Here is a 13540-nt window from a genome sequence, read left to right as displayed (position 1 = left end):
TAGCTGAGAAATATTAACTGATAAAAGAGGTGCTAGAGTGGGATTTTCAATTTCTTTGGCATAGTTTACTGAATATGAAAAGGGTTGCTTGATTAGCATATGTGTTCAGTTCTTAATCTAGCAGAAAGGCATAATATGAACCTGTGTCTGGAAAATGGAGCCACGCATTTAAATGTGCAATTAAGCAAGTCTAGCAATGTGAGTAATGATTGAAATGATCAAGGAAGCTGATGTATTTGCTGTCTGCTGATAGACTAGGTGCTTTTCTGAAGCATATTTTTGTTTAAATTTTGGTTCTCTAGTCAGGTACAAGTTGCAAGGTCAGTATTTGAACAGGTGAGTGAGTGAAATTTTATGTTGCTTGATCTGAGTAGGATTAGATTTTTGTGATCTGATAGTCCTGTCTGGTACTTACCTTTGTTAAAGTAATGAGTACAGTAGGGTGTCAGTGTGATGTTTAACAGGGTGGAAACTACTTGCAGTGAAATTAGGGAGTTGTATTTTTTTTGAAGGGACATTCAGAACATAGACAGTGAAGGACCAGACAAATTTTGAGGTACTATAAATGCTCCTGTTCCATTGCATATCAACTGGCCATAGGAGAAGCTAGCTAGTTGTTAAATGTGTTTACCTATCACCAAGCAGATAACGATTTTATAATAGAAACCAGGGCTGAAAAGCACAGGCATTTCACTGCAGATGGAGGAAATACCCTTGTGAAGCTGCCACATGCAAATGGTTTGACTGTTCATTTGGTTCTGGGAAATTGCCAGTGCCTCAGTGAAAGATTAGCAAGCATGGTGTATTGTGAACATAAATGACTTTGTCAGAAGATGGCAATACTACCTCTAAGAAATACTAAATACGTCTGTGTAACCAAATAAACTTGTTAGCTGCTGCACAAAGTATGTGTTTTGATAAATGCTATTATTCCCCAGACTTCAAAATTAGTTGCTTGATGTAAGTTTGTGGCAATCTGCTACAGGGACAGGGTGCAAGTGTAAATTAAAATGCAGCAGAGCTGGTAGCTGAAGACTTGGAAGTTACTTTGCATGCTGGCTTACTTGAGGAGACCATTTCTTCTCCCATACTTTTAGGCTGTCACAAACATCCTCAGGCTCCTCGATTCGCTTTGTTTTCAGGATTCATCAGTGGTTTTGCCACATTTGGTCTTCACCTGTGTTGTGTGGGCAGAAGGAACCATTGACATTCGAGAGCTTAATATTTAACCAAGGGATTGCAGATCAGAGCTGCCGCTCTGCTATTAGTTGATCTCCTTATGCTGTATAATGCAGGAATCTCATAATGCTACAAAAAAAATACAGTACAAGGTTTTCTAAAATAGCATATGCAGTTGAGAAAGGGCTGAACAATAAAGGAAGAGGCTTTCTTAATAGCACAATGAGCTGATTCCTTGTTAGCTTTGATCGGTCCATCGAGTTGAAGGCTTGCACCATGATGCACAGGACAGAGCTGAGAAGTGTTCCAGAAAGGTGGGGGATTAAAGTACGTTGTCTTGGCTGTGATGGAAGGGAGGGAAATGGAGGGAGGAACTGTGGTGAGTTTCAATTTTTCATGATCCACTGTGGTGTAAGTAAGGGAGTTGTAGCAGTGTGTGAGAAACAGATGAACTTTGCCTCTGAGTGAGAAGTGATAGCTCCCAGACAGCCCCAGACAACTTAAATCAGCAACGGTTCACAGGAGAAGCCCAATCAGCTGAACACAGGCATGGATGGATTTGTGTGTTCAGCGGAGCTGCCCATGGGATGGCAGCTGAAATTGGCTGGTATCTGTGATGTGCTTTTCAACTGGGCTGCTAGCAGCATATGCAATTAAAAAGGTCTAACTTCCTGCAAGAGCTGTAGTCAGATGTCCCATTCTAAAGGGATCCTTTGTAACTGTTCGCATAAAGAATAACCAAGCAATTCAGAATGCCAAGTTACACCACAGTAGTTAAATTTGCAGAAAATCACCCTTAATTTAATATGTGACCATTATACGTGTATTTTTTATCTTGTTGAGCCGAACCCGTGTTGGCTTAAAACATATTTTGAGAGTAAGTATTCCTGTCAACAGAAGTGAATTAGCCCTACAAAGTTGTAGCTGTGTAGCTATTTTTTTTGAAAGGAAAGCTATTAAAATTAATCACCCCCTTTACCCTCCTTACCCCCCAAAACAACCATTCACACCTCCCCCCCCCGTTTCCCTCTTGTATGTGCAAGTATGTATTGTAACAGAATGGTGTAAACATGACAGATGCCTGCTGTGGATGGACTGACTGGTTGCTCTAGTGCAAACATCTGCATGACTCTTCCTTTATTATTGTTTTCAAACTCATGCTTGCAGAGCAAAGAGCTTAAGATGTTATTGCTGTCCCTAGCAAAAATGCCAAGAAGGAACCTTGAATGCTAGTTCCTGGTGTACACCTGGGTGCAAACCTGCCTCTGCAGGTTTGCTGAGCTGACAGCTCAGCTGACATGGTGAGCTGACATGTAAAACAAAGGGATAGGTGAAGTGAGTAAAGGGGAACAGTGCAGTGCCTTAGACTTCTGCAGGGGGATTTGTTGGAGCTGCTCTATGGCATCCTAAGTTGTGTCCACACAAGGTATCTTTATGCTGATAATATACTGTCACATTAATTAGTTTCCACTGGAATGTTTTTCAGTTATTATTGCTCAAACTAGCATAGGTACTGTACTGTATCATTCTGTGTGTTCAGTTGATTAAATATCCTAATACTAATTAAATTGGTACTTGATTTGGTGTTAGACTTTTGAAGTTTAACTGGTTTTTGTCTTGGTAAGCACAGCTGCAGCATAACCGGTTGTAAAAGTAGTCTGGCATTTATTTTTATCTGGCAGTACATGACCAGGCTGAAGCTTCTTCAGATGTTGCAGCAGTGAGGTCTGAGAACATGTGTATAACTACTATTTTTTTAAATCTTTTTCAGCTTTCTGAAACAAAAGTCTTTACTGCTTCCTCTGTTCCAGCTGAGAATCATGTGACTCCTGGGCAAAGGTAAGCTCTCCCCCATTTTCCCTATATTCTTAAAAGCTTCTGTTGGTGAAGCAATGTTATCTTGAACATATTAAAGCAGATGTTAGATGAAACGTGAGAATGGCCCTGGTCAGAGATTGGTTAAGCTGACTGCAAAATTGCAAAAAGCCTTGCTTGTAAATAGTTGGTTCTGTGGGTTCCTGTATTACTTATAATCCTGGTTTTGGACTACAGATGTATAGCCAAACATATCAAATCTGTGAAGATAAAACTGAGAAGACTGTCTTCTGCACAAAGACTAGTTATAGGCAAGAATGAAGACAGCTGGGAAGTAAAGTTTTGTGCTGTTGAAAAGGAGGCACTGGCTTTGTCCAGGGAACAGAAATCCAGCCCCCAAGGTGTCGAAAAGCACTCAGAATACACGCAGCATTTTGACAAATAGGTTAACAGAAAAGTTTGCATTAGCAAGAAGCTGAAATTCCTGATAAACATTGTGATTACTCATGATTTGGAGATCAGCATGTGAAAAATACGGCAGTAGCAGCCTTGCTGTGGTTGCCTTCATCTTCACTGAGTGCCTGGCAGGTGGTGGTACAGATCAGTCGCCTGCATTAGTTAACATTTCTTCAGGTCATGTCAGAGCATGTCAGCAGTCGGATACCACAAGATGGCCTAACAGCCCCAAATGTTCTGCTATGGCTGTACTGCTGAACTCTATCCTGCATTGAAACTGGTCACGTAACACAGTTATAATCCATGTAACGTGGTTATAATCTGGAGGAGGCATGGTGTCAAGTTCTTCTGCAACTTACATTCCTGTGCTTCTTAAACGTGATATGCTAGTTCAATTGTTGCTCTCATGTAAATATTCTTCCAGTGGATGTCCCCCAAATTATGTTAGAAAATACTTTAATTCATCATGTTAAGTTCAGGTAATTTTTTACTTGCCAGAAATGTTTGAGCGTTGAAGCTAGTGGTGAAAGTACTGGGAGGAACTCTTCAGGCCAAGCCTGCAGTGTGTTTAGGAAAACAACTCTAAAATTTCTGATATCCTATATTGTATGAACACATTACATCCTTGAATAAAGCCGTACTAGATGCTAACAAGCCACGTTAAGTGTAAGAAAGCACATTTCTCATCCTGATTAGGTATTTGTGGTAGCATAACTTTGGGTATGTGCCTGCTGTCTGAGAAACTTTTATTTCTGTTGCTCTTAGGACTTCCATGTCACCATGTTCACTTAGTTGCTGTATGTGTGACTTGATTCTTTACTATCCTTAAACCCATCATATACAGAGGGTAGAACTTTGATCCCTGTCTGTTTTTAGAGGGATAGTGTGATATACAGTGTGGGTATATATAATAGGCTGGCAGGTGGGATCCACTCGAACATGATGTATCTTTTATAACTTGTCTCCAGTTACTTGATTATACTGATCATACAGGTTATCTATGTGATATGTGATGCTACAAAAGTTGATGATCTTCTCAGAAAGAGTGCAAAGGTAATTTCGACTGTAACTGTACATTATAACTAGGTGTCAGCTAGCAGGATTTTTCTTCCCAGTGACAGCCTCTGTTCTTCCTGTTTGTATGGCAGGAAAGCAATATTTTTAAAAGCTATTGATCAGTATTAGTTCTATTGCTGGTGTAGCAACTTCTATCTAATATTGTTACTGCTTTCTTCAGTTTCAGCACAGCCATATCATCATGTTTAATCTAGCCAAACTTTACTTCTCTTACAGCATTGATTTGGTAACATTGCTTCAAAAGCCTGTGACAGCCACTCAAGAGACAGAAAGCAACTCATTTGAGGCTCCCCAGCAGCAGACCTTTGGCCAAGCCCTAGTCTTCACAAATTCTCAGCACAGCAACCAGATGGCATCAGGAACTGGCAATTCCAGTGCTGTAAACTCCTATTCTCCTCAGAGCCTGGTAAAATTATCTTATTCTTTGAGTGCACTTCATGAGGAAATACTTCAGGTTAAGCAGCTTTTCCAGTACTGGTCACTTCATGAAATGTTTCAGTATTAGTAAAATTCTGTCCCAAATGCTAAAGCAATGGGATTAATAGCCTCTCTCACACATACAAGGTTTTTTTGTTTTTGCCAGGCAGTTGTTTCTTGGTTTACATGAAGTACTTCTATTATTTTTTTCTTTGTGGGGAACAGGCATGTTTACTGTATGCTGATTTAGGATTGAGTCCTTGGTTTGTAGTAGAGAGTTCTATGCCAGAGAACTGTGATGTGACATTTCCAAGCACATATCTGATTGCTTTTTGTGGAAACATGACTATTTCTGAGTTTTCTAGAGTTATGAAAAAGGCTTCCCTTGTTTAATGATTATGAGAGTTAAAATTGGGCAATTGTATTCTTTGACAATCTGTTCAGCTATTAGTAATTAAATGTTTTTGGGATGTGTGAACTCCAAGAAAATCAATATTGTTGCAATCAGTTTTGAAAGTTTATTAGTGATAACAAGATCTGGCCATGTGTTACATTTGAATTTTTCATTTGTCATTTATTAGTAATCTAGGGCTGAAGAGGTTTCAGTTGTTGCCAAATAGCAGCTGTAGGCACTGACCTTATTATTATTTTCAAGTTATGTATTCTTTAAGTCTACTTTTTTTTTCCTTCTCTTTTGATAGTCTGCAGTTCTTTGTTCTGGCTTTGGAGAACTTGGATCCTCTAAATTGGCAAATTCTACTGGATCCCAAATCTTGGACCAATTGAAATCTCCGGGTTTGGGTCAATTTACCTCTCAACAAAACAATAGTAGCTCTACCACCACTACCACAACTACCACATCGTCTTGGGATCTAAAACCACCTATTACTCAGTCCTCAGTCCTTAGCCAGTTTGGTAAGTGCTTTCACATAATCTCTCTATTAGTCTGTAAAATTTCTTAATGCCAATGACAGTTTAAAATGGCCTTGATGAAAAGCTTTTAAAAAATGCAATTCTAATAATAAAATTGGTTACAAGGTCGAAGTTAAGTTTATCTGCTAGTAGTAGATGTTACAAATATATCACAAACTAAATTTTGATGGACTTAAGCCTATCTGTAGAGTCTTCAGAAGCTGTACAGCCTTCACGTACTGACATCTTTGGTTTGGTGCGCCTGTCTATTTAAGTGAAACTTCGATGTAACTTCATTCTCAGCAAATCCTGGAAGATAAATATTTTAGTCTTTGTGCCTGTGCTGCTTCTAGCTGAATACATGTGTAATGTAACATATACTTTGTCTTTTTCCATTTTTTTTCCTGTTAAAACTCTTACATGAGTTTTGAATGAGTACTACATAATTGCTTCATAATGTGCATCATATCTCCGTGTGTGAAGTCTGCATGTGCTCAGAATGATGCAGATTACTCATTTTGTCTTTTTGTAATTAGGTGGATTTTTCATTTAATTTCATTTAATTAAGTACAGTTGGCAGGAACAGTGGTGAACATGATAGGAGGTTGTTCTTTGCAGTTCAGTTTGTAGCAGTGTTCTCACTAGAAAGAATGATAGCTCTTGTATCTATCTCATGTATGTGTGCGTTTCCAAATAGGTAAGTAGCCAATTTGATAGCAGTTGTAATCTTTTACATGCAGTAATCCTGAAAAAAACGTTTATATGCATTTCAAGCTGCTTTCTAATGTTCTTTGGCAAGTGAGGAAAAAAACCAAAATCTTCAGACTGTGGGTGTTGTGGATCTCTTACGGTTGATGGCCAGTGCTCCAAGCTGTTGTTCGGCTTTCACATCTGAAAATTGTGAAAGAGAAGGAAATGGGGAAAAAACTGCTTATGTCCAGTGTGTCCTGACTTTCTGAAAGATGGAGATGGTAGATGAATTCTTCCTGGTGTTGAAAGTCTTCACCTTTGTGGGGCAGGAAATCATAACTCATAACATATCTAAATTGCAACTCCAAATACCTCGAAAGTTATCACAGTTTATTAGCACAGTTAATTGCAGTGACAATGAAGCTTGCCATGTTTGACTAAAATAATCCACAAGCTTTTTGATCCCTAATGTGTAATATTATGTGGCTATTATTTTTAAAGAAAGCTAAATAATGCTTGATGAAAAGTGTTCATTTAAGATAGGGAGTATCAAATATTGGCATTGTTATTGCAGTGGTAATGTTCTACATGGAACTTGTGTGGTGCACGCACTAGAAAATAATAGCTGTCAAGTGTGTCAGTTCACTCAGATTCTTCCATGTAGAGCAGAGTTTAATGATTTAATTTGATTTTTGTTTTTCCAACTGCTGACCAGACTTCAAATCCCAGCCTGAACCATCCCCAGTTCTGAGCCAGCTGACCCAGCGACAGCAGCAACAAACACAGGCAGTCCCTGTTCCTCCTCCTGGGCTTGAGTCCTTCTCCTCCCAGGTGAAACTCCGAGAGCAATCCCCGGTAGACACCTCTACAGCTGTCAGCAAAATGTTACAGCTGCCCAGTATATCTATGGAGAACCAGGCAGTGACTGCCCATCAGACCCAGCAGAAACAGATAAAACCACCAAAACGAAGGATAACTCCAGCATCCAAGGTGGGTAATTTGGTGGTGCCAAGTACTTAATCATTACATATAAGTTTCTAGGGAGAAGAGGGGCAAAGACCATCATATGTTTTCTGTTTGTAGAGTAGGGAAATCTAAGCTGGATAGTTCTACAGTCCAAAATACAATGATGTCTTTTCCAAGCACACATCTGATTGTTCTGTGTGGAAAATGACTGCTGAGTGATTTTGGATTGACTTAAGTGGCTGCAAGTTGAATGCTGGGTGAAGGGGGGTGGGCATGGGTGATGGCTGTGTATTGCAAAATACAATGGATAACACTTTCAGCCCCAGATCAGAGCACAGAATCAATAAATGAATTTCAGATTACAAGAATTGAATTAATTTATGTGATGTACACTGGGGCTTTTGACAGATGTAGTTAAGAGGAAAGATTTAGGCAGTAACTGAAGAAACATGTAGTTATGGGAGGTGAGTGTCAGTCACTGGTACATCTAATACAAATAGTACACAGAAAGGAATTGTCTTTTTTCCCCTTTAAGATTCCTGCTTCTGCAGTGGAGATGCCTGGATCAGCTGATGTGACAGGGTTAAATGTTCAGTTTGGAGCTCTTGAGTTTGGATCAGAGCCTGCACTCCCAGAGTTTGGATCAACTTCAAGCAGTGAGAATACCAGCCAGGCGACCAACAATAGCTTGTACTCAAAATCTGTAAAGTACGTGTGAGTTCCCCTTCTGCCTTCTGAAATGTCCTCTCTAGGGATCAAGTTTGTGCAAAATAGTTACTGTGTAATGGGAGGGGGAAATAGGGTGGATTGTAAGGCTGTGTTTTCTGTGGATGGCATGTTAAAAGAAGTCTCTCTTCTAATGACAATCAAAACCTTCTGGACGGGTTGATTTGAAGCTGCAGATGACACAAATGGAAAGAACCTTAAAGCAAGCTACCTTTTATAGAATTGCTTCCTCATGTTTGTCATGATTTTTAAATTTGCCAGAGGGTTTGTTCCTTACGACTTCAGTTTTTCTGCTTTTGTTCCAGTAGAGATGAACCTTGTGCCATAGCTGTGTGTTAGCAGATTGGCACCAGACTGCAGATCTGATGCTCCTATAGAATGAGAAAAGAAGCCAAGCTTTTCAGTCTGCAGAAGCTTTTACTGAAATGCTAAAGCAGGCGATGATAAAGACAAATGTGTCAATAACCCTTTCTCTTCCTTACTGTTAGCTTTCTACTTTTAGCTTTCAGTAGAAAGCTTCCTGAAGTTTATTCAGAAACACTAGTAAAAATGAACTTTTACAGTCATTTCTAGTTTCATAAATGCTGTTTATAAACTAAACCCTTTGCATGTTTTATTTTTTTTTTTTTACTCTTTGCATATTGTGTTAGACTGCTACTCTCATGTTAGATTTCTATTCTAAGAAGACTAGATGTTTATCATACTCTGGCCTTCATGGATCTAGTTGATTAACAAAGAGGTTATGATCATTAATTTATCCTTTGAGAGGATGGAAATAAGTTGACTGACAAATGTGTATAAAGTATTGAATTGGTTGGGCTTACAGGAGGAAGGTGAACGGTGCTTAAAGCAGATGGTGGTTTTGAAGTGATTACTGGGGACCAAAGCAAAATTGTATTTAGTCATGATTTTTTCTAATATAAATAGTGTAAATTTGACTGTTTTAGCTTAGTAAGTTTTAGATAACTGTGTAGGAGCTGATATTTTCACAAAGGTGTTTGATATCTCATTTACCATTGTGGTAAATAACTTTTACTTTTTCCAGTGATCCTTTGAATACCTCTTTGCCAATATCCAATACAGTACAGGAGTCCACCTACACAACCTCTGCCATCACCTCTTCCAGCCTGACCTGCTCATCCCAGAGCACTAGCCCGGTAACAACAACTTCTTCCTATGAACAGACTTCTGTGCATAGTAGGATAGCGTACCAAAGCTCCATGGCTTCATCTGAACCACCCCCTGTTGCAGTTACGGTGAGTGAACTTCAGCAATAAGACCTAGAAAAAGGTAAAATGATCTTACCTGCTTTAGGCTCGTATAACCCTGCTATGTCTATGCTTTCAACCAAGCCAAGTGGTTTCTTCAATTCCCAAGCCCACCCTGTTATTTATGCTTTCCTTTCCTATTGTGTAGCCATTTTGGGCTATCCTGTATTTGGGATGAAAGAGCCTCTGATTTTATGGGTCTTGACATCTTAAATGGCTGTCTGACCTTTTTTCTTAGTAACACTTTAATATTTCAGTTGAGTTTCCTTCCCAGAAGCTTAGCTTTTAAAAAAGGAACTCACTCTCTATATAAATATTAGTCATGGTATTTTGCCATAACTTGACAGTTTCTATCCAAAGGCATATAATTCCTTAAATTTATAAGGAATCTATCAAATAGATCTCAAATGCTTTTTGGCCCCTCCAGCATTATTATTTTGTTGGATTTAAACACCAATAGGAATTAGTGTTGTTTTATTTTAAAAGGATAGGGTGAGATCTGATCTAGGATAGGTGATCTCTTGGGAGATACTTAAAAGCACCTACTCTTTGTACGTGGAACTTAGGTTTGTTTAAAGAGAATTTATTGAATGTTTAAGGAACTTGTGAGAGTTTGTAAGTTTATTTACTTCTGGCCTTTGTTATGTAATGGCTCAGTCACACTTGTCTTCTGCACTAGCTCGTATGTACTGGTGAGGATCAAGCGTAGACTATCCACTTCTGTACTCCAGCGTTATCCAAAAAACAACTGGTGCTTCTCAAGTCTTATCTTTCAATGGAAAAAAATTGGCGTCTGTGTAACTTGGATAGTTAAAATTGTGAGTTGCATTAGATCAAAAGCACAACCATTTCCTATATGTTAATGCAATCCTTTCTTTCATATTGGTGTGAACCTGAAGTTTGTTATATACAGTACATGGGAAGGTCTCCTGATGATGGGTGTAGTATGGGCAGTGTATGGGATTCTGTATGTTCAGGACACCTTGCACTTGAGAATTTTATTATGTGGTTTTGTTAAAGGCACTAAAAAGCTAATTTTCTGCCTTTTTTCTTTTTCAATTTAGAACAAATATAGAATTTTGCATGAAGCATGTTAAATGTGTGATTCATTTGGAAAATACAATATCCCTCTGAGATGATTTATTCATTTCTCATTTGTTTACAGAATGGGCACAGTGGTGTTAGAACACAGACAGCTCTTGACAGTAAGTTTACAAAGCTTGGATGTGTACAGGACTCTTTCTAATCTTTCATTATAACTTGGTATGCGCATGATTGTAGCAAAGACATCTGGTTTGAGGTTTTGTATAGTTCTCTGACTAATTGTTGGCTGATCAATGAGAGTTCATTTTGTACTTGCACAGGATGTACTGCTTGCTTATTGGAGAAAACTGAAATAGGGAAGCAGCTCTACCGAATCTAGACCCAGTGTGTGTAACGCTGAGCAGTCTTAAACATTAGAAAAGCTGCTTTGCTGCTGCTTTTTTTCCTTTCTGGATTTCTCTACTGCAAATTATTTAACATACAATTCCTTATACATTCTTCCAGCTCTTGTTTGGAAAGTCGTAATTAGAATTTAGTGATAATGAAACAGTCACATTCTTCGAAAGCACCTCTTGCTGGTGAAGGGAATAAGGGTGACTAACATGCTCCCTCTGCTGGGTTGCTTGCTGTCTTACAGTAGAGTAACAATAATACATTGTTGGCTCTGTTACTATTCTCTTCATCTTGGCCATTTTTTTTTGTGTGTGGTACTTTACTTGTAGCACCCCAGTAGCTCTCTTCCCAGAGTCAAAATAATTTAAATCTAGTTTTCACTCTTCTTGACTTATATTCTGGTTTATGGAAGTTTCCAGCAGCTTGAATTAAAAGCTTTTGGAATTCCAACACTTCAGTTTTAACTCTATCTATCTTTTAAACCTCTGAGGTATGTCAGCAGCAGGACAGCTTTTTTTTTTAATATATTTCTGAGTACCAAGAACCTGAGTATTCAGACCTACGAACTGTTTTGTTAATGCCAAGTTCTGTTTAAGTGAGCATGAGGAAGGGTATATGCCTAAAGAGTTACTTATTAAAGATTGTAATGTATAGAACAGCTTTTCAAATAGAAAATTTATTTACTCTTACGTATAGAATTCATAATTTTGGAAATTCACTATGGGATTGGTCTTTTTTCTATGAAAAACAAACATCTGAGAATTTCTAATATTTTTAAATTATTGTTCAACGTTTTTATTAGTCCCTTTTTCTATGCTGGTTCCCTTTGACAACATTTTTGTTTTTTCCTCTATCTCAGGCCCATAAACCAGAATCAGTCTTCTACTGTGTATCTATTTCATGTGTCCAAACTATTTTGAAGTTCTGTTTTTGTAAACATATGAAAGCACTGGCTGTTTTCCTTCTGTATATGCCACTAATATCCTTAGTTGGTCATCTTTCATCTTTCCTACTGCTGCTCTTTAATGTCCAGGCTTTATCCTTCCTAAACATGTGGCTGTTCAGAAGATGCTTGGATTATAGTTCTACCGTCCTATTTGTCTTGTGGTTTTCTTTTTGTCTGGCACATCATGTTCAGGCATTGTTAAAATGAAGACCTTTATGCTGGGGTTATCTACTTTGATTTCAAGGAGTGAATCCTGACCTAATTGTATTGAGAGTTATAAGTGGTGTTTACTTATTTTTATATGAATATTTCCAGGATGTATCAGGTGATAACAGATTTGTTCTTCATAGCTACGTTTTTGCCACTTGAATTTCCTTTGTCAGTTACACATATGCTTATGGCCAAGGTCAAGACCTCATAATTTCTGTTTGCATAGCAGCTGATCCAGCAACCTGGCTTCTCTCATTTAGGGAGAAAACAATTAATGTGAACAGTGATGCTTAACTTCTAAGCAGACTCTTGTTTGGTGAGCATTCTGACTGTCTGACTTCACACACATTCCAAGATAGCAGTGATCCACCGGGTGGTGATCTTCAGTGTTGTATTAAAGCATGGCCCAGCGTAAGGCAGGGCTCAACTTTTTCTGAGATTTATTGGTGTGCATGTTTGTCTAATTCTGTGCATTATCCTCCCTCAGAGGGCAAGAGATAGCAGTGTATAGAAACAAATGGAGGAATTGTTCTGTGTCTTGTTTCAGTACAGTGTTCCTTTGGAAAGGTGAATTGGTGGTAAACAAATTCTATTACAAAGCTAAAAGGTAGTAATAATGTTAACCAGCCTTTGTTATCTAGATCAAATAAACTAAGGCTATATTTGTCAACTCATTGAACGTGCTTAATGCTGCGCTCAATTGCAGCATTTTATTTTAATGCATTATACGTTTGAGTCAGTACTGCAAATGGATTGGTTTTATGTGCCCTTTGTACCCCAGCGATACAAATCTCAGCTGTCAGTGGTGCAGTGTAGGTTGGAGTGGAGAATTGGAGTTGTAGGTAAACTTTGCAGTGCTTTGAAGAGTGCAAACACATTCAGTTTGCAGAAAGGGATTGAAGTCAAATGCAAAGAATTTTGAAATGAGGATGGACTTAAGAGCAAAAGCTAATAATCAGATACTGGGAGGTAAAGCATAGAAGACTAGTTTACTACATGTGTAGCAGTAAATATTATAATTTTGTAAGTGAAGAGCTTAAAGAGAAATTCATAGTTCTGGTGCCATCTGACTTCCTTAATAGCCAGATTCTTAACACTGTTTCTTGTTCTTAACAACCAGATTTTTGTAAACCAAGGGTAGAATATGTAGCATTCCTGAATCCAGCTTGGGAGTCAGGTATGCTGGAATTTGTCTCTGAATGCATCTTTTCAACTCATTGCAGCTACTTCATCAGTTCCAGTGTCTAAGACAGAGCCTTCTCCCTCACTACCTTCTGCTGGTTCTATGCCTAGTGTGGTGTCCACCACTGCTTCGCTTCTGCCTTCAGCATCGCAGCACGTGGCAACGTTGCCCAGCTTGCCTCAGTCCAGTGACTTGGCCAGCAGCTCACTTTCCCAGTTAAGCAGGTACGGTAGGAGTTGGGGTGACCTGTGAAGGGAG

The 13540-nt window shown here is 38.7% G+C and overlaps 1 protein-coding gene across 3 annotated transcripts in view; it reads left to right on the top strand.

The window, feature by feature from the left end:
* Positions 1–13540, top strand: part of UBAP2 (ubiquitin associated protein 2) — a 117572-nt gene that overhangs the window by 50963 nt on the left and 53069 nt on the right. For all 3 annotated transcript variants that reach the window (XM_084305177.1, XM_084305178.1, XM_084305176.1), the window contains exons 10-17: positions 2951–3018; positions 4744–4933; positions 5646–5859; positions 7262–7536; positions 8048–8220; positions 9284–9494; positions 10672–10711; positions 13323–13506. In XM_084305177.1, the coding sequence (XP_084161303.1) occupies positions 2951–3018; positions 4744–4933; positions 5646–5859; positions 7262–7536; positions 8048–8220; positions 9284–9494; positions 10672–10711; positions 13323–13506 (1355 nt within the window). The remainder of the gene's footprint in view (positions 1–2950; positions 3019–4743; positions 4934–5645; positions 5860–7261; positions 7537–8047; positions 8221–9283; positions 9495–10671; positions 10712–13322; positions 13507–13540) is intronic.

The sequence above is a fragment of the Netta rufina genome (genome assembly GCF_964035555.1).
Source record: "Netta rufina genome assembly, chromosome: Z".
NCBI lineage: Eukaryota > Metazoa > Chordata > Aves > Anseriformes > Anatidae > Netta > Netta rufina.
Note: the sequence above shows the minus strand (reverse complement) of the source record. Positions and strands in the feature narration are given on the sequence as shown.